Source organism: Urocitellus parryii, chromosome 7, assembly GCF_045843805.1.
Source record: "Urocitellus parryii isolate mUroPar1 chromosome 7, mUroPar1.hap1, whole genome shotgun sequence".
NCBI lineage: Eukaryota > Metazoa > Chordata > Mammalia > Rodentia > Sciuridae > Urocitellus > Urocitellus parryii.
In genome coordinates this window covers 142686824-142708969 of record NC_135537.1, presented here as the reverse complement: position 1 = coordinate 142708969, position 22146 = coordinate 142686824, and the positions used below count along the sequence as shown (strand labels likewise).

The 22146-nt window shown below is 35.8% G+C and overlaps 1 protein-coding gene across 2 annotated transcripts in view; it reads right to left on the bottom strand.

Moving 5' to 3' along the window:
* The window catches only part of Nf1 (neurofibromin 1), a 251252-nt gene that overhangs the window by 120481 nt on the left and 108625 nt on the right, over positions 1-22146 (bottom strand). For both annotated transcript variants that reach the window (XM_077800375.1, XM_077800376.1), the window contains exons 24-30: positions 21665-21748; positions 20569-20685; positions 19683-19864; positions 19360-19571; positions 15962-16123; positions 15719-15822; positions 3708-3843 (exon numbers count right to left, since the gene is read on the bottom strand). In XM_077800375.1, the coding sequence (XP_077656501.1) occupies positions 3708-3843; positions 15719-15822; positions 15962-16123; positions 19360-19571; positions 19683-19864; positions 20569-20685; positions 21665-21748 (997 nt within the window). The remainder of the gene's footprint in view (positions 1-3707; positions 3844-15718; positions 15823-15961; positions 16124-19359; positions 19572-19682; positions 19865-20568; positions 20686-21664; positions 21749-22146) is intronic.

The window sequence follows — 22146 nt, the reverse complement described above, 5'->3', positions numbered from 1 at the left end:
ACTAAAATAAAATAATAGCTAAAAATGGAAAAATTTGTTTTAGAGATTCTGACTTTAAAATCTTTCTTAAAAAGACTAGACTTTCAAAGCAGGCTACTTTCTAAAATGGTTCTTATCAGAGCATGTTACAATCTTTGCATTATTTTGGAGAAAAATATGTTATCAGTTGAACTAAGGGAAAAAGGCATTAATATTAAAGTTAAGAAACTGCAGAGAAAAGTATAAAATAAAACTGTAAGCCTGCTTAAAATTATTTACTTACTACAGCTGACCACTTATCAGAATGCTACCAACCCCCTCCACAAAAAAAGGCACTTATCAAAACCCACTGACACATAGTGGTTTCACCTCTCAGAGTTCCTTTCTAGGCTGAAGAGTTCTTTCAAAATTAAAACACTTTTGACTGGACTTCACTAGGAAGAATAATTATTTTTTTAAAAAAATGTGTTTAAAAACCAAACAATATTCTGGGCACAGTGATGCATGCCTCTAACCCCAGCAATTTGGGACACTGAAGGAGGAGGGTATCAAATTGGAGACCAGCCTCAGCAACTTAAATGAGGCCCAATCTCAAAATAAAAACTATCAAGGGCTGCAGGAGTTTAGCTCAGTGGTTAACATGCCCCTGGGTTCAAACCCCAGGACCAAAAAAAAAAAAAAAAAAAAAAAATTCTTTAATCCACCAATACATGGCTTCTTATTCCAGGCATTCAACACCATAACCAAAAACAACTTGAGCTTAAAATCTGTTTGACATCCATCTATCCATCCACTCAACTAGCTCTTGTGCACCTACCTGCATGTCAGATACTATTCTAAGCACTGGGAAGCTGTGTTAAAATAAAAAGACACACTTATCTCATAGAACTTTGGTTCAAACTTAACAATCTATACAAAACACTAGTAACCACACAAAAATTTTCAATTATGGTATATACCTATCATTTACAGTCTTAAAAAATTATGCTTAACTACATTAGTTTGGGGAAACAGATTTATTGGCAAAAGATGACATTTATTTAGAATCATAATAGCTCTGTCTCAATGCTCTCACCACAACCTAAGAGAACATCCACTGGGGTGGATGTTCTTTTCTCTTTATTCCACAACTATTGAATGAAAAGTGGAAATAAAAACATGAAAAAAATAATTATACATCTGACACATGGTCACAGTTGACTATTCCTATTAACTATAACACTGTCCACTAAGGGGGCATATAAAGTAACAGCTGGTTAAACATGATATCAAAAAAAAAAAAGGCTTAAAGACGAACATATGAATTCAAGCAAAAAGAACTAACAGAGAAGTTTATTAGCGAGCAATATACTCACTAGCTTTCAGTATTTCCCCAGTAGGTTCCCAAAGCAGATGCCATATTTACTAAAGGAAAAAAAATATCAACTACTACCCCTCCCAGCAGAATATACAAGCACAAAGGTACCATTATGTTGCTGACAAAGTCAAAAGGGCAAGAAAAAGTCTAAAGGAGGAAAGATAAATAAAAACAAAAGAGCAAACTGAAGGGGAAAACTAGGTTAGAAGGAGACTCAATGAAAAAAATATGTTGAGACCAAAGCTTTTCTTTTCCTTTCTTTTCAACTAATGAATGTAAAATTCCTTATCAGCTTGATAAAAAGCAGAACCTTTTGTACAGCGTACCTTTGCTCTGCAGTACTCTACTCTCCGATTCGATTATCTAATACTTTGAAGTAACACACTGACACATTTAAACATTTTTAAAGAGAATAATTTTATATGAAATTTTAACATAATTCCAAGCATTAATAAGGTAATAGACTATTTTATTATGCAATTCTCTATAAAGCACAACACATAGTATGTGATAAGCTACCAATCATCATCAATATTTTCACTATTTCCCTTCCTTCTTAACTATGAAAGCTAAGAATCTTGTTCACTTATATGGAAGGAATAGGAAGATTTAATTTCTTCATTAAGCTTTTCCTGAGTAGTTACTAAGTATCATGGTATTCTTTTACGTTATAATATCATGGTTTCAAATTGATGTTCCAAATTGTTAATCATACAAAAATATTTTTCATGTAGGATGACAACCACATCATGAAATTCTACTAAAATCTTCTAGGATCATGTCATCAATCCCTAACCAGCTAAAGTCAAAGCCACTGTCATTTCAGAAACCCACTTGCATTCTGAAAAGAGTTAATAGTAGGCCAACCAAGAAGCTGATCCACACTATTTTTAATATGTGCTCACTATTTCTTATCTACCTATTGTTAGAAACTGGAAAAAAAAATCACTGAATTAGATTTAAAGAGAAACCTAAATAAAGCTAAAACTTAAGAGAAAATGTTTACTGTATTAAGTTTCATGTTGTAACTAATCCATCCTCTAGCCTCAGATTTAAATAGCTGAATAAATTATATGGGGGTTTCTCCTAAGCTTCCTGAAGCTTTTTGAAAAAGGCAGTAAAGCAGCCAAGCGTGGTAGTATGTGCCTATAATCCAACAACTCAGGAAGCTGAGGCAAGAGGATCACAAGTTTGAGGCTAGCCTCAGCAACTCATCGAGAACTTATATCAAAATAAAAAATAAGAAAGAGCTGGGGATGCAGCTCAGTAGTATAGTACCCCTGGATTCAATCCCCAGTATTTCAAGAACAGAAAAGAAAAAGATGGGAAGGGGCAATAAAGTCATGATAAATTAAGAGGGACGTAAGTAGGTTTTATAATCTTTTTTTTAATCTTTTTGTGTTGTGGAAAAGTTTTCTTTTTGTAGATACAACAGACATATCTTTAAAAGTCACACAAAGCAGAGAAGCCCCAAATTTTTAGAATGGTGATTTCACTGATGCTGTTAATGTCTCTTAGCAACTGAAGCTGTGTGCTAAAAAAAAACAAATGTCTGGGGATGACTCTGAAAAAAGAGAGAGAAAGGCATGAATTTTAGTAGATGTGTACGTTCTTTCCTTAACATCAACCTTACTCCAAACTTCCAACCCAATAACATTTCTCCTTCTTAGAAGGCAAATGTGGATTTGCAGGACCTCTCTTGGAATAAACAAATCATTTTAAAAACTGCATATGCAGTTCAAAAACACATAAGGAGCCATAAAAGAACACAGGCCTAATTCCCTCAACAAGAAAGGAATCCTGGACATCTGAACTCTGTAATATTACTTATAGTGATAACCTTAGAAAATCTAACAACATGGTATGAACGATGATGCAATATATCTTATAAATAGCAACCTATATAAACAGAGCTCTGTCAGTCTGTCTTGGGAAAATATGACACAAACCAATTATATCCCAATGGAGAAACCAAAATTACAGATCAAGAAATTCACAATGCAAAATGCAAGTGAACTGCCTGTTATGTAAAAGACCCTGAGAGTAACACAGGCAAAAGATAACCCACCTAAAATTCCATGTTTCATTTCAGCCACATGCATCATATCCAAAAGATTCAGTGAATTTTAAACTTGCTCCCAATGCAAGAAAAATTTAATATATTTAAATATTCTCTTAAAGTATTTCAAACATCTCTGAAGAAAAATGAAGGGTCATTCAAAGCCATTCCAACAACAATTCTTAATGTATTATTCATCCAATTGACTCAGTCTTGTATCAACCACCCACTATCAGCAACTACACTGTTTTTGGCAAAGTATTTTTCATTTAGCTTTGCATTAATAATGGCAATCTCTAACTTTAAGCACACCTGGTATAAACAGTGGCACACACTTCGAAGCTGAGGAGGAAATTCTGAGGAAGAACTAATGATGGCGTGAAAGAACTTTTCAGTCATCTGAAGGAGGTTCCGCTGATTTTCCTCAAGGCTTTCTGATGGTTCTAATCTACAAAAAAAAAAAGAAAAGAAGAAGAAGAAGAAGAAGGTAAAATCAAAACATTTCTTTTTAAAACAAAATCACTCCTTGAAAGAGACTAAGGGATATTTAATGAAATACAATGTGTGGACTTTTTTTTTTTATGAAAAAATGTTTTTATTTTTTTTTTTTTTATTGTTGGTCGTTCAAAACATTACATAGTTCTTCATACATCATATTTCACAGTTTGATTCAAATGAGTTATGAACTCCCAATTTTATCCCGTACAATGTGTGGACTTTTGACCCTGATTTGAACAAATAACAAATTGGAAAAAAAGACAATTTGGGGACAACCAGAAAAAATTAACATAAAACTTTATTTTTAATTTTACTAGGTGTGTGGAATTACTGGTGGTGGCAGCAGCAGTGGTGGTGGTGGTAATAAATACATGTGTGTTTAAAGTCTACCTGTTGAAAACATTATTTCTGGGATTTGGTTTAAAAATATCTGAGCAAAAGAGAGGAGGGAAGGGGACAGACAAAACAAGCATAGTATTCTTTAAATTCACATTCCTCAACATTTATATGCTTATATGAAAAATAACACATAGACAGGAATGATGTGGACTTTAAAAAAGTCTCCATTAATGATAATAAAATGTAATCGTCATCTTTCATTTTACATTATGTTTCTGAGATTTATCCTGTTCATTCATGAAGATCTAGTGCACTGTATGCCACTTTTTTCCTTGTGGTGTTGGGGATCAATCTCAGGGCATCAGGCATGCTAGGCAAGGACTTTACCACTGAGCTAAATTCCAGCCCTGCCTCTGTATATATCATGACTTATCTGTTCTCCTGTCAATGAATATCTGCATTTTTCACTTTTACAGAACCACTGCAATGAATATTCTTGTGCATACACAAATTTCTCAGCCAAAGCTTGGCACGGTGGTACGTGCCTATAATCCCAGCAACTTTGGAGGTGGAAGCAGGAAGATCTCAAGTTCAAGCCCAGCCTCAGCAATTCAGCAAGGTCCCCAGCAACTTAGCAAAACCCTGTTCTCAAAATAAAAAATAAAAAGGGCTGGAAATGTAGTTCAGTAGGAAAAGGTTAAATTCTCATTACCAACCCCACCCCCCCCAAAAAAAAACCAGTGGTGGTGGTTGTGTGTGTATGGGGGGGGGATGTGAGTTGTTTCCTAGCTGGGCACTATAATCACATCCTTGTAATTCCAAGCTATTCAAGAAGCTGAGGAAGGAGGTTCATAAGTTCAAGGCCAAACTTGACAATTTAGTGAGACACTGTCTCAAAATAAAAAATAAAAAGGGGTTAGGGAAATAGCTCATTGGAAGAGCATCTCTGAGTTCAATCCCCAGTGCACCGAAGGGGCTAGGGGCTATCGGGAGTATTCTCTAGGGCAGCTAACTAAAAAAGAAATTTTCAAGTTAACTGAATTTATTTATCTTTATTAGAAACTGATAGTTCTACAATCAGTAGAATAGAGAATTTTATTCTCCTGCATTCTCACAAATGTATGTGGATTGAGTATTCCCAAAATGCTTCGGAGCAGAAGTGTTAAGGACTTTTCTCTTAGACTTTACCTGTTGAGCATTCATAATCCAAAAGTCCAAAATGCCTGAAAATTTTTGACACCAACATGAAGGTCAAAACTTTCAGAATTTGAACCATTTAAATTGTTTGGATTAAGGATGCTCAACCTGTGCCAATCTAGTACGTAAGTAAAGGCACCTTATGTTTTTAACTTCTATTTCTATGATTCCTAGTAAAGTTAGAATGCTTCTGTAGACTTTGTGACCATTCAGGTTTCCCCTATTCTGAACTGCCTTTCATATCCAGTCTGACTGTTCTAATTATCAGATGTTCCTCTCATCTGGTACCTAAAACTTAATGTCTTAATCACGTTATTCAAGCTGTCTCTAATGTTACATTTTCTGGCTTTACTTCATTATTTCCTATATTCAATCAGTCTTGCTCTCCCCCACCCCCCAGTCTGAGGATTGAACTCAGGGACACTTGACCACCGAGCCACATCCCCAGCCCTATTTTGTATTTTTGTTTAGAGGCAGGTCTCAGTTGCTTAGTGCCTCGCTTTTTGCTGAGGCTGACTTTATCCTCCTGCCTCAGCCTCCTGAGCCACTGAAATTATAGGCATGCACCACTGGGCCTGGCTTAGTCTTGCTAATTCTTATCAGCATGACTTCTAAAGACCTGGTGTCATAATTAAAAAATGTTAAATTGTAGCTGTATCAGTTTTTGACCATTATGGAGTTGGTCACAATACTCAACTTTTCTGAGCCTCAGTTTGTCTTATCAGTAAGATAGGAATAATAATTCCTACATTAAGAGGTTTAAATTTTATCTAGTTGCTATCAAATGCACAAAGCTTTATTTGCATATAGCCTAATCTAAACTCTCAAAATACACTCTTTATAAAACTCACATCTATTTTGTTTTTGTCTCATCTCCACCACTAAAATAAATTCCTTGAAGGAAGTTTCATCTTTGTCATCTTAAAGACTAGCACAGTACCTTACCAACAAGAACTAAGTAAATACTTGTTTTCAATATCTTAAACAGCAATTTTCTGTTTCAAAACTGACATTATATAAATGCTTGTGACATTCCAGTTAACATTCCACATTCCTTGCAGCTACCTGTACAGTGTAGCATATAAGCTCAATTAAGACTTTAAAAATTAAAATGGGCCAGGTGCAGTAGTGCATGCCCGTAATCCGAGTGGTTCAGGAGGCTGAGGCGGGAGGATTGCTACTTCAAAGCCAGACTCAGCAATGATGAGGTGCTAAGCAACTCAGTGAGACCCTGTCTCTAAATAAAATATGAAATGGGGCTGGGGATGTGGCCGAGTGCCCCCAAGTTCAATCCCAGGTACCCTGTCCAAATAAATAAATAAAAATTAAAAATTAACATGGACTGCAAAGTAAGCAAGATTTCATGAAATAAGTGAGGTCTGAAAGGACAGAATTTGCATAAGCAGAAAAATTAAGAGTACTTCAGAAAGAGGAAGCAAGTGGGACAGGTAGTCAGTTCAATCTAATAAACATTTATTACACATCTATAATTTGCCATCTTAGTGCCAGATGTTGAGGATTCAACAATAACTGGTCTTTGTCCTTTTCAATGAGGGGAAAGACACATATACTAGGTATTATATGACAAGTAATGAACATAACTCAAGGATATTATTATATTGTGATAAATATATAATTGGTCTCTGTACTTGTTCTTGGTACACAGGCCCTAAAACCCTTGGAATCTTCAGAGTTATACAACTTTCTTTTGTATGGTAATAAGATGACTGGTGGCTGGTAGACAGCTTCAGGACAAAAACTGGTCACCAGAAAGACCATAGTACAATAAAAGATTTGAACTTTCAGTCCTACCTTCCAACATCTGAGAAGGGGAAAGGAGCTGAAAGTTGAGCCTAACACTAATAGCCAATGATTCAGTCAATCATGCCTTCTTAATAAAGTCTCCATAAAAATCCCAAAAGTTGAAACAACTTCCAGACTACTGAACACATAGAGGTCCCACATAGTACACCTGAAGACAGGATACAAACTACAACTTTCCCTCCTACTCTATGCATTTCTTCCATTTGGCTGTTCATGTATATCCTCTGTACTATCCTTTAAAATAAATAGGTAAATGTAAGTAAAGTATTCCCAAGAGTTCTGTAAGTCATTCTAGCAAATTAATTCAGAGGAGAGAGTTATGGGAACCCCAATTAAAATAAGCAGTTACTCCAAAGCACTGGTTACATCCTGGAGCTTCTGACTACCATCTCAAATGCAAGTAATTTTATGGGACTGAGCCCTTAATCTGTGGGATCTAACATATCTCCAGGTAGATAGTGTCGGAATTGAATCATACATCCAGCTGATAACTGCTGGAGAATTATCTGAGATGGGGGTGTCTACTGCACATCTGGACACTAGATTGAGTGTTGAATATAATATAGAGAAAAAAGTTTGTTATTGTTTGATTTACAGATAGAAAAGACAAAATAGCAAAGTGGAGAAACACATGATTAATCCATTATGGATGGAGGTTGTTAGGCTGCTAGAGAAAAACACTGGACTTGGAATATGTAAATGACCAAAGAGAGACTGGTAATAAACAGAGAGAACTATAAAAAGCTATAAGAGTAATTCAAATCTTAGATAGGGAGGACCTGGGAGTTTGGGGTATGAAGAAGATTAACAATTTATTTAAAAAGATGCAAAGAGAATCCTTGAAAACTTTTGTGTGCTCTGTGCAAAGATTTTTCTGAGTCAGCCTCACAGCAGGGGTACTGCAGTCTATTTTAGGTGTTCCTCTAACACAACACCTTCTAGCTGTATCAGATAGATCCCTATTACAAAACCACAGTGCCCTCTTGTTCCCACTTGCCAATGATAATTTGTTGGCTATTCCACTAATTCCAATCTGCAATGAAGCTTTGTGTTCAATTAAAATTTAAGCGTTCATATATATGAAACATTTTCCCCATAGTTTGGTTTTTGGAAAACCAAACTATGGGAAAAAAGTTTTCTTTTTCTATTGTTGTCCTACTGTCAGTTTCTCTTGATTTCTGCTCTATTTTTTTTATCCCTTTCCTTCTGCTTACTTTAGGTTTATACTCACTGTGTTTACTCTATTTTTTTTAAGAGCATAACTTTCTTAAGCACTTATTCTTATAAATTGTGGGAAGATGTATTTTCATTTTCATTTAGTTTTCTTTCCCTACCTGGTGTTTCAGTTTGGGAAGTTTCTATTGATATATCTTCAGGTTCACTTCTTTCCTCAGCTGAGTCTAGTCTGCGGATCAGCTCATCAAAGGTTATTTCTCATTTTTCTGAGTTTTCTGAGTACATGTTACAGAATCATACTGTTCATGTAGTCACATATATACATAAAGTACTGTCTGTTTTATTCTACTATCTTTCCTATCTCCTTCCTTATTAATTTGATAATTCATCTGTAGATTCTCTTGGATTCTCTATTTATAGTCAGTGTATCTCTAAATTGTGAAAATTTTGTCTTTTGCTTTTAATCCTTATATGGCTACAGTCTTTCCCTTGTTGTAATGTATTGGATAGAACAGAACTAGTATTGTATAGAATAGCAATTATTTCCAGCATTTTCTTTTGACTCCTTCTTTAGGTTTCTATCTCTCTGCTTACATTATCCATCTGTTCTTACATGTTGTCCTTTTTTTTAATAAGAGCCCTATGATTTTATTTTTTATTTATTCTAATTAGTTATTCATGACAGAAGAATACATTTTGATTCATTGTATACAAATGGAGCAAAACTTTTCATTTTCATTGGTTGCACACAATGTAGAGTCACACCATTCTGCAATCATACCTAGGGTAATAATGTCCATCTCATTCCACCATCTTTCCTATCCCCATGGCCCCCCGCCCCCCTTTGCCAAATCTAAAGTTCCTCCATTCTTCCCATGCCTCCCCCCATTGTAGATCAGCATCCACTTATCAGAAAATATGTGTTTTGGGGGGATTGGCTTACTTCAAAGAGCCCTGTGATATTAATCTAATTAAATTAATTAGTTTTTAAAAAATCTTCAATATGACAATCCCAAAGTGTCTGCCACACCTGAGTCTGGATCTGATGCTTACTTTGTCTCTTCAGAATGAGACTTTTCTTGCCTACTAGCATGCCTTGTGATTTCTTGTTGAGTGCCAGGTATGATGTATTGAGTAACAGTGTTAGGTAGTAGTCATCAATGAGCAGTGGAATGCATAGCAAGGTCACAGGTTTACCTTAGGTTACTTTTAAAGTTTTCTTTAAGTTACTGCCAAGGCAGATGAGTAAATAACTTACAGCAGATAACCTGTAGAAAACATCAGTACACAGACCTTGTAAATAAGCAAATAAAAACAAGACGCTAGCTGGGGAACTATATGAAAAAATATATCAAGAAAGAAGGATTAATGGGAGTAACTTTTGACAGGGTCCACTGAGGTCAGGGTAAAGCTAGGAGTTATGGCCATAAGTGTCTCCATATATTTCAGAACAGAAGTTTCCTTACTAAAGGCAAGTTCTGACCAGCTACTGACTCCAGTACCCACATTAACACATGACTGACTTGTAGATGAAAACCCCCTAAAGAGAATGACCAGGCCACTATGCCACTGTGACATTTCTGGAGATAATCAAGTTGGGTCAAAAACACCACTGCCAAACAGACTTGAAAGAGGAGTTTTAACACCTGATTGGCAAAGAGTGCAGAAGGTGGACTCCAGTTTTCAAGTCCACCATAAAACAGCAATAAATTTGGAAACAGTACTGTTCCCTTTGTTGTTCTCTGCTCAGAGAGAACCCACTATCTCTCAATCCTTACTTTACTTTTACTAACAATAAAGTTCTCTTACATGGCTTTTAGCATCTGATTTTAAATATTCTTTTTTTAAAATCTTTGTTTTTGTTTTGTTTTTTAGTTGTAGGTGGACACAATACCTTTATTTTATTTATTTATATATGGTGCTGAGGATTGAACCCAGGGCCTCACTACCACTGAGCCACAACCTCATCCCCAATTTTAAATATTCTTTTGTGGGAACATAAGAATTAAGGTTTGAAGCTTCAGCTCCCCACACTCCTGTGACAATAGGAACTGAGATAAATAAGCCTTTAGTGTGAAGTTTTATTTTAATCCACTGGAGTTAGGCTGTGTTTAATGTTTGCTGTAGCTATAGGTATCCATTTCCTCTTGTGTTCTTGTTCTGGTCTACCTTGTCTTTTGGTTTCCCTGAAAACATCTTATATGGAGTCTCTATGTTGTAGCTCTCCTTGAGTTATAATTCACTGTTAATATAATATATTAGAACACTGTGATCAGATATTGGGAAAGGGACATATTCTACAAGTTGATTTTATCTCCATTGTTTTATTGGGCCAAAGTCCATGAGCTGTGACCTTCACAAGAGTTTCTTAGCTTTTCTTTCCTCCACCCTCCCCTACATTTAGGCAGGAAGGCTAGAGTGGCCAGAATTTGCTAACTGCCCAAGCACTAGGTCAGAAAAGACTTGAGGAGTTTTCTTTTGAGTGCAGATCTTTGTTAAGTATAATAGAATACTAAGTGCATATTTTTAAATTATTATTCATCCCCCTCCCCTGCTCAAAGCACAAAGAGATTTTTTTCCCCATCTTCATCATGAAAACCTAGTAAGGCTTCTGGAGGTAAAATTCACAAAGGTGTAGGGGTTCCTCTAAGACTGGGCCCCCAGGAGTTTTAACTCTCAAGCTAGACCAAACTTAGTCCCCAGAAATTCATCAATTACGGTCTAAGTGTTCCCACCAGTTACTGGCTCCAGCAGCTTCTTCTCCTAGTAAGCTGTAATACGCCATAGCCATCCATCCCACTAGTTTTGGGAGTATCTATTTGCCCAGTAACCTCAATCCTATGATGAATCTAAAAAGAGTTGCTGGCTTTGGGACTGGGATTGTAGCTCAGTGGTAGAGCACTTGCCTAGCACATGCAAGGCCCTGGGTTCAATCCTCAGCACCACATAAAAACAAACAAATAAAATAAAGGCATTCTGTCTATCTACAACTACAAAAAAATATTTTAAAGGATGGTTTCTTTTTTTCTTTTTTATTTTTTTTATTTATTTTTTTTTTTTTAAAGAGAGAGTGAGAGAGGAGAGAGAGAGAGAGAGAAAGAGAGTTTTTAATATTTATTTTTTTTTAGTTCTTGGCGGACACAACATCTTTGTTGGTATGTGGTGCTGAGGATCGAACCCGGGCCGCACGCATGCCAGGCGAGCGCGCTACCGCTTGAGCCACATCCCCAGCCCTCTTTTTTATTTTTATGTGATGCTGAGGATCGAACCCAGGGCTTCGTACATGCTAGACGAGCGCTCTACTGCTGAGCCACAACTCCAGCCCCCAAAAAATATTTTAAATAATAATAATGGTGATGGGAAAACAATGAAACCAGACCTTTATTTCATATTATATACAAAAATCAACTCAAAATGGATTAAACACTTAAATGTAAGATTAAAACTTTCATAAAACTACTAGACAAAAGCATAAGAAAACATTTTTTGTTGTTGGGTTTTTGTTTTTTTTTGTTTTTTGTTTTTGTTTTTTCTTTTTTTGTTGTTGTTGCTGTTTTTGGTACCAAGAATTGAACCCAGGAGCACTTAACTACTGAGTCACATTCCCAACCCTTTTTTATTTAGAGGCAGGGTCTCACTAAGTTGCTTAGGCTGGCCTTAAACTTGCAATCCTCCTGCCTTGCTTACACAAGGCCCTGGTTCAATGCCCAGCACCAAAAAAAAGCGGGGGGTGGGGGGTGGGGTGGCTCTGAGGATGTAGTGGTGGAGTACCCCTGAGTTTAACCCCTACCCCCCCCAAAAAAAAAAGAAGTGCTGGAAGGATAAAAAAAAGGGGGGTGGGAATCAATGTACGCTATTGGTGAAAATGTAAATGAGAAGAACCATTATGGAAAACAACAGCCAGAATTTGCTAACTGCCTAAGCACTAACTAGGTCAGAAAAGACCTGGAATAGTTTTGAGTGCAGATCTTGCCTAGCACGTGTCAGACACTGGGTTCAATCCTTAGCACTACATAAAAATAAAGGCATGCTGTCCAACTACAAAAAAAATTTTTTTTTAATTAAATATAGAATTACCTAGCAATCTCACTTCTAAGTGTATATATCCAAAAGAAACTAAACCAAATATACTGAAGAGATATCTGCACTCCCATGTTCACTGCACAATTATTCACATAGCCATGATCTAGAATCCACCAATGGATAAATGGCTAAATAAAGTATGATATATATGTGAATACATACACATATACACACAGTGGAATACTATTCAGTCTTAAAAAACAAATTATGTCAGGGCAACATGGATACACCTGGAGTAATGCTATGCTAAGTGAAATAAGCCATGCACAGAAAGACAAATATTGCATGATCTCACTTATATGTGGAATCTAAAAAGGTCAAACTCATGATGCAGAGAGCAGACTGGTAGTTGCCAGGGCTAGAAGTGAGGGGTAGAGGAAAGCAATGGGAATATGCTGGTCAAAGGAACAAAGTTGCAGTTAGGACAAATAAGTAATTCTGGAGTTCTATTCTATAGCATTATTGACTACAGTTAACAATATTATATACTTTGGGGGAAAAAAACAACAACAGATGAAACTGCTTAATGTTAAAAAATACAAGATAGCTTTAAAAAGTTGTTGCTTTTAACTCTTTACCTATTTTAACAAATTCCCTAATTTAATTTTGGAGATTTTCATATTATTGTTGTTATTTTTAATGCTACTGATTGAATTCAGGGCCTATCACCATCCTCAGCCCTTTTTTAAAATTTTCCTGGAGACAAGGTTTCACTCACTTGCCCAGGCTTGGCCTTAAACTTAAAATCTTTCTGCTTTAGCCTCCTCTGTGGCTGGGATTACATGATCACACCACAATGCCATGCTAATGCTCGAGTTCTTATTAGATATTACAGTTAAAACTTCAGCAAAGGCAGAGCCAAAAATACCAACTGATAACAAGTTGCTAAGTAATAATTATTTAGGAAGAACAAATATCAAGACATTTTGAGAGCTGGAGTTGTGGCTCAGTGGTAGAACGCTTGCCTAGCATGTGTGAGACACTGGGTTCGCTCCTCAGCACCCTATAAAAATAAAAATAAATAAAATTTAAAAAAAAAAATACTGCATCCATCATCTACAATTAAAAATATTTTTTTAAAAACTTTTAACTTTAAAGTAAAAGAATACCCTTAACTTTTCAGATTGATACTGACAGATAAATGAATGTAAATATGCAGCTTAGAAAAATCAAGCATAAGATTATCAGTTAAAATTCATTCATTAACCTAGGAATTGTGATGCCCACCTATAATGTCAGCTCACAGGCTCAGACTGGAGGATCATAAATTCAAGGCCAGGCTAGGCGACTTAGCAAGACTCTGTCTCAAAATAAAATTTTAGAAAAGGACTAAGGATTTAGCTCAGAAGTTAGAAAGTTCCGGGGTTCAAACCCCAGTACCAGGATAAAAAATTTTTTCACTCACTCAAAAAATATTTACAAAACGTTAACCATAAGCTAGATACCATGCTGTACTCATGAAAGGATAAAAAGGAATAAAAGTTGTAGAAAATGTATAAGAGTCAATAATCTAGAGGGAAGATAAGCTAATAAAACAAATCATCACAAATCTTACAGTGTGGTATTCAGCATAGAAAAAGGATTATTTCTTTGTTCATGCATATTGTGAGTGGCACCTAATGACAGGCAGAGAAAGCTTCAAAAAGATGATGTTTAAACTGCACCCTGCTTTACCACTGGCTTCTTTTCCTTCCCCTAAGTCATTCCTCATTATAAGAGGAGAATGAATTAGGAAAAAAGTTTTATCATGCTCAGCTAAGTGCCATTTTCATCTCTCTAGATATGTGTGTCTGCAGAAATATGTTCTGGTCTGCTTTCCACTTGTGTGGTAAAAAGGCTTGCCCCTAGTACTGAAACCTCTAGTTAACCAGCTGGGCATAGCATAAGGTGGATGAAACTACTTCAAGATGAAGTGTTAGCAAGCCACCTATTTGCCCACAGGATCTAAAGTCACATTCTTCAATTATGTTTATCAGACTGATTTCCAGTTTCTGGGTACCTTTCCTTTGATCTGCCCTATGCCTTCTTGGTTTTGAATTTGGGCCAACATGTGAGATATCTAAGTACCTCCAACCCCAAGGAATCCCTTGTACCAGACCACTTTAAAAGTAGTAATGTGTGCATAACTCCTTGGAGCTTAGAATATAGAGCACATATGAAAACATGAAAAAGTAAAGGTAGATTACAGCCAGATTACAAAGCAAATGAGTATGTTCTTTATCTTGCTGTCAAAAGGGAAGCATTAGTGGATTCTAATCAAGTGACACAAAAATTTTATGTTTGGAGCTGGGGTTGTGGCTCAATGGTAGAGCACTTGCCTCGCACGCATGAGGCACTGGGTTTGATCCTCAGCACCACATAAAAATAAAGAAATAAAATAAAGATACTGTGTCCATCTACAAATAAAAATATATCTTAAAAAATTTCATGGGCCTGGGGTTGTGGCTAAGTGGTAGAGTGCTTGTCTAGCACGTGTGAGGCACTGGGTTCGATTCTCAGTACCACATAAAAAAACAAAAACGAAATAAAAATATTGTGTCCACCTACAGCTAAAAAATAAATATTAAAAAATTTTCATGTTTAAAAGACTAATTTCTACTGAAAATGAAAAGACGATGCTTGAACAACATTTAGGAAGCTACTGCAAAAGTTAAAATGTGGGCTGGGGATGTAGTTTAGTGGTAGAATACTTACTTAGTATGTGTAAGGCCCTGGGCTCAAATCCCAGCAACACACACACACACACACACACACACACACACACACACACACACGGCTATGGTAATGACCAAATAAAATATAACATAAATTATGAAATATTATTCATCAATGTATAAATAAAATTTATCTTCAAAAATTGGCTTAGAAATATCTAAAACAGTTTAAAAAATTAAGTTGAAAACCATGCATATTACCATTTAATATAAAGTACTTACATTATAATATATATATTTGCTACAATAACATACATGTAAATATGTGAAAAAAGGACATAATAGAATAAAACTAACAGTCTCTGAAGGTGGTAGTCAAAGACTCCATTAATAATACCTGTAATGTTTCACTTTTTTAAACAAAATGTTTATGTATACTTTCATAATTAAAAACTAATATTAGTTTTAAGCTGATTTTAAGATTGAAAGGGAGAAATTATAATGGCCTTGCTTCATGCAGTGATTCTGAAAAAAAACAGAGAGCAGACAAACCTGGTAGGATCCACTTCAAAGCTCACGTGTTGCCAATCAGAGGATGTGATAACAATTCGTAACAAAGGATCCAAGAGTTTTTGTAGATAGGTAGCACCATATACCTAAAGAAATGCACAACTGGAGATTTATTATGCCAGCTTCATAGAATTTGCTTTAAAAAAGATAACTATATCTGCATATTTTATACTAATTACTGTGTGACAAACTTTAATATACACACAAAAAGTGAATGATACAAACCTTGAAACAGAATGTCATTATCTTACTGGCCAAGCTGTTGCCTCGGAAAAGAGTCTGCATGGAGTCTGCCAATTCTACTTCCTTAGAAAACATGTTCCAGAGTAGTTGATAGAGTAAATGCCGAGAATCAAAAAGGGTAACCAGAACTCGAGCTAGTTCATCCTAAAAACACAACAAAAATATGTTAGTGAGAACAATTTTACTTTTTTCTTAAGCAGGAAGCCAAAGATTGACAAAAAGGCCAATCCAAAGTTGATAATAACTTGCTGATTAATATTTCCTCTGGGATTTGTCTGTATACATTTGTTTTTGATAGATAACAGCTACTGTAGGCATACAGTGAAAGATTAACCAGTGAAAGGTAAGAGAGCCCTAGGCTTTACCAAGAGGCAGAAAGACCCCAGGATTCAGCTCAAATTATATCACAAAGTTAAAGATGAAATAGAGAATGACAGCAAAGAGTTTAATTTGATTTGCCGAGGCATTTGCACAGATCCTTTTCTTAGAAAATCACTGAGTAGAAATGACTTTGGTAACCAAAAGAGATCTCTCCTCATACCATTAGGGGAACTCAATAACACAGAATATGAACTAGGTAGAAAAACAACAAAAATGGAAAACACTACAGATTTTTAAGAAATCATGATGAAAAGGACCCAGGCTGGGCATTCAGAACTTAAGAGGTCAGTCAGATTTATATACAAAGTTAGAGGGGTGGGAGTGAAGGCTGAAATTTCTATCCATTATTAAATGAAAATTCTTAGAATTCCCCAGAGTACAAAAGTTTTGGTACACTCAAGAAAAATGATTTCATATTAAATTGTTTAACCACAGGCTGAGAGGAGATCTAGAGAGAACAGAGGTAAACATTAAAAAAAAAAAAATCAACTAGTGACATTATGGATAATGGTCCATTGGTCCATAGCCCCTTTAAACCTAACCTGGTCCCAGGATAACAACAATCTGATATTTGAGTAAAGGAAAAAGTTTAATAATCCTAACCACAAATAATCTAGAAGCCGCAGGGTTGGGTGGACCGCACTTGTAATCCCAGCAGCTCAGGAGGTTGAGGCAGGAGGATTCCAAGTTCTAGACCAGCCTCAGGAAATTAGCAAGACACTGTCTCAAAATTAAAAATAAAAAGAACTGGGAATGTGGCTCAGTGGCAAGGCACCCCTTGGTTCAGTCTCCAGAACTCGCCCCCAAAATCAATTATAAAAATCCGGTATTCTGCTTTATTCCCTACAGTTGCACAATACATATTTGACAAAGTATAAAATTATCTTCCGTTATTGAATAAAATTATGAGAATTTAGTAAAAAAAAAAAAAAAAAGGACCTATTTTTTAAATTACAATGAGGATTGTGTTGTTTTGTGGTGCTGCTGGGCATGGATCCTGAGTCCTTGTGCACGCTAGGCAAGTGCTCTACTACTCAACCATACCTCCAGCCCAAAATTACTATGTTAAATGTTTTTGTACTAGGGACTGAAGCCAAAGGTGTTCTACCACTAAGCGACTTCCTCAGGCCTTTTTATATTTTTTATTTTGAGACAGGATATCACTAAATTGCTGAGGCAGGCAAACTTGTGATCCTCCTGCCTCAGCCCTCCTGAGTTACTGCTCCAACGTGCCAAGCACGTTACATAGTTTTTTCAATTCAAATCCCTCCCCCCGCCCTAAATTCTGAAAAATTTAAGCAACTGAACTTAAAAATATATCTATCTATAAAATAGAATTAAAGTTTTTAAAATGCAACTGAGTGTGGTAGAGGTGCAATCCTAGCTACTTGGGAGACTGAGACAAGAAAACTGCAAATTCAAGACCAGTCTAGCCAATTTAGCAAGACCCTCTCTCAAAAACTAAAATAAAACAAGAGCTGTGAATGTAGCTCAGTAATAGAGCACTTGCCTACCATGCACAAGGTCCTGTGTTCAATTCCTATACAACAAAGAAATGAACAAAATAAATATTATTTCATATTTTGTTTTCCTTTAGAAAATAGCTCTAACAGATCTGACCTAATATAAAATTTCTCAGCAAAGTCATTTAAGGGCAGAGGATGCAACTCAATGACGGGGCACTTACCCTTTACACAGAAGGCCCTAGGTTCAATCACCAGTAATAGAACAAAACAAAACAAGAAGTTATTTAATATACTACTCATTAGAAATTATTTACTATCAAAAGACAAAATAAAGCTTCTTAAACTTATTTTTTGTCTTGTGATACTAGGGATCAAACCCAGACCTCCTGTATGCTACACAAGTGCTCTACCACTGAGCTACACACCCAGCCCAATTTTTTTTTTTTAATGGAAAAATTATGGGGCTGGGATGTAGTTCAGTGGTAGAGTACTTCCCTGGCATGTGTTAAACCCTGGGTTCAATTCCTAGTACTGAAGCAGGGTGGGGACATACGGAATAGTTTTAGTATGAATTATAGGCAGGCAATTAAAAAGATAATTCAGTGTCCAATTTCAAAACATCTGAAGATTTATCAACTAATTTTAGGCTTCAGGATGATTTCAATAATTTGGGGGTATTGTTCATCAAGAGGTATAAAAAGTCTGTTACGCAAGACAACTAAATTCTAGAGAACTACTATGTAATACTCTGCCTATAGATATCATTATATATTGTACACTTAAAATTTTGTTTAAAGGGTAGGCCTTGTGTTAAGTTTTCTTAAGAATCAAATCAGAATAATCAGAGGAGAAGCATTTTAGATAGCTACAGCAACAAGAGTTTCCTAAGGGCAGAAACAAATACAACACATCTGAGAAACAGAGGGTAGCCAAAGTAGCTTAACTTTTGTGAAAAAAAAGGACAAATAGCATAAGATAAGGACAGAGATGAGGCAGGGCCCAGATCAAGTATAGCTTTGTAGGCTAGGGTAAAGAGTTTGAATTCAACTTTATGAGAAATATGATCCTACATTGGGGGTAGGAGGCATAGGTTTTACTGGGGTTGAATCCAGGAATGCTCTACCACTAAGCTACATCCTCAGTTCTTTTTATTTTGAAACATGGTCTCACTAAGTTGTCCAGGCTGGCCTTGAATTTTTGATCCTCCTGCCCCAGCCTCATGAGTAGAGTTAAGATAACAGGCATGTGCCAACATGTCTGGCTCCTAGAGCTTTTAAGTAGAAACACATCTACAAGCAGTGACAGATTACCTTATTAGGGAGAATTTACTATTACTATTTACTATTACTGAAGTTATTTTTGATAGAACAGATTTTCCAGTGTGATGTAATGACACACCATTTAAGTACATAACCTTTTTCCCAGCTCTTAAATTTTATCAATTCATCCAATAAACATTCATTGAACAAATACATTTTGAAGCATTTGTTATGTGCCAAGCACTCTTCTTCCCCATTTACTCAATAAACTTACCCACTGAGAACAAGGAACCACGTTGGCCAAAGCCATAGCTATAGGGAGCTCTCCCTGATCCCCCATCATTGTGACCAACTCCACAAGTCTCTCAAACCGATCTGCCAGCACTGTTTCTGCAAGTGTGTCAAATTCTGTTCCTTGCTGAAGGATTTTTGTCAGAACCTCCATAAATGTAGCTCTTGTCTGAAGATCTTTGTGATAACCTAAACCTGAAAAAGACAGATGCAAGTTTACCGACACAACAGAGCCTTGATGAAGTAATTTTTTACTTAAGTGCCAACACTTTTAGTTTTACATATGAAGTCTTCAATTTATCTCACCTATGGAGTGCATGAGACCACTGTCCACATTAGCATTGAGTAAGTTTGACATTGCAAGGACTGTACAGTGCCTTAAGGATGCCAGCCTCCGAGACATACCACGTTTCCTGCCACCTGTTTGTGCATTTTCATCTTCAACTTCACTACAGTCGTTCAAAAGGTTCATAAATAAGGTGAAGTACCTAAGAAATACAAAAACTGACCCTTACATAGAGAAAGTCATGTCAACCAGAAAGCTAATCAGACATTCTGAAATAATCACATAGTGTATCACAAGAATGCCCTAGATAGCTGCTTCTCTCCAGTCTTAGGACAATCAAGACAGTGTGACATCTCATGAAGTTATGTTTGTCATCTTACCTTGACAAACTTCAGTACACATTTCATAAGACAAATATGAAATAGATGCAATGTGTTCTCACTTTTAATATTTGGCATTAAAACGAATGGTCCAGGGCGGGGACTGTGGCTCTGTGATAGACTGTTTGCCTAGTATGTGTGAGGCACTGGGTTCAATCCTCAGCACCACATATAAATAAATAAAATAAAGTCCATTGACAACTAAAAAAAGAAAAAAAAATGGTCCAAACAGTTTAGACAGTGTCATTTTAAATGACTAAAGCAATTTGAGTTTTATTCCAAATAAACTTCACCAATCAGACTGTTTTCTTTAAAAACCACAACATCCTATCCCAGGACTGTCATTGTGAATATTTCTTCACAAGTAGGATATATTTTATGAGATAGCAGCAATGGCCATAATACCAATTAGGCCATTAAGTCTATTTTCTAAATAAGACCATTTGCTTCTTTGACTACACTGTTTTCATTATGGGGGTGGGGGAATTTTGTTTTTTGCTCTATGTACTTGGTGGCTGAAATTTACTTAAGAAATAACTGTGATTTGGCTTCCATCAACTCCACACCATCTCCTTCTTCAGGCTGCAGTGGAAGACCAGCAAGGAGTGAAACAACTGCTTCCATGCTTGCCTGGTCCAAATCTCTGAAGAAAAATAATTTAGACACTATGAGACTTTCAGGTTCTTCCACTCTAACTTTCCCTGAAATAAATCTCTAAAAAACTTTAAGAAGTATTTCATTAAACAAATTATTAGCAAAACCTTAGTAATTTGAGTAAGTATGCAGACCTTAGAATGCAAAAAACACTTCAAACTGGGAAGAAATTAACAGTAACTTTCTGCAAAGTAATCCTGGCTAATGAATACCTTAGTTCAAAAGTACCAGGCTGGGGGCGGGGAAAAAAAAAATCAACCAACCAACCAATCAATTCAAAGTATGAACTATATCAAACTAGGCCTAAGCAAAGAAACCTATATTACTGGTTATTATATAGTTCATAATGTTTAATCATTTTCTGATATGTCAATAAGGATTTATCATAACAGCACACACCTGTAATCCCAGCAGCTCAGGAGGCTGAGACAGGAAGAGTTCAAAGGCAGCCTCAAAAAAAGTGAGGTGCTAAGCAACTCAGTGAGGCCCTGTCTCTAAATAAAATAAAAAATAGGGCTAGGGATGTGGCTCAGTGGTTGAGTGCCCCTGAGTTCAATCCCAGGTACCAAAAAAAAAAAAAAAAAAGAAAAAAGAAAGAAATAACAGTATATCTAAGCAATTACTTCTTAGGAAGACTCAACACATTTACTTCCTCAAATAATACTTTTATCCCTCTAATCATAAAATAAATAGAATCTAAAATGTTATATATGTACTTTCCCAATAACTGGACTATTCTTTCTAAACTGACAACATTAACTTTCCAAACATAAAATCTTTTACTAACTCATTCAGTTAAAAAAATAAATACATTCATATCTTTATATATTTCAAATGCAAAAACTAGATATCTAAAAAACAACTTAAATATACATGAAATATGTGTGATAGCTATACTAGAGTAGTTTTAATACCTACAGTAAAACCTGTAAATACCTAGTCATTTTATCTTTTTTTTTTTTTTGTACCTTGTAAGACATTTTACATCATCATCTGCTGCTTGGTTTGATGTTCCCATAACCCAGTCTGTCAGGTATTCTACCATCTTATTCCTATAAAATGGTGAAGAAAAGGAAAATAGCAACTTTTTAAAAATCACACACACCTTTACACATAAGATTTTTTAACACTACAAACAGTTAAATAACCCAGGTGACATGACAACTTTATAAAATAGGTATTGCTGTCACATATAAAATCAGATAGGCATAAACATGAGCAACTTACATATTGGTACTCGGTGATGGCCCTTTGGTATGATAACAGTTTGGAAACAGAATAAAATTTTTAATGCAAGAAGAGAAAAGAAAAGAACTTTCACAGGCACAAAGCTTTGAGAAGTCTGAAAAGCTATTCAGGGAAAAACAAACACAAAGTGCTCCTTTTCCATTTCTCCTTTTGCAGAGATAACCAAGTACCTACTTTTTTTTCTGTACTCCATTTAATATAA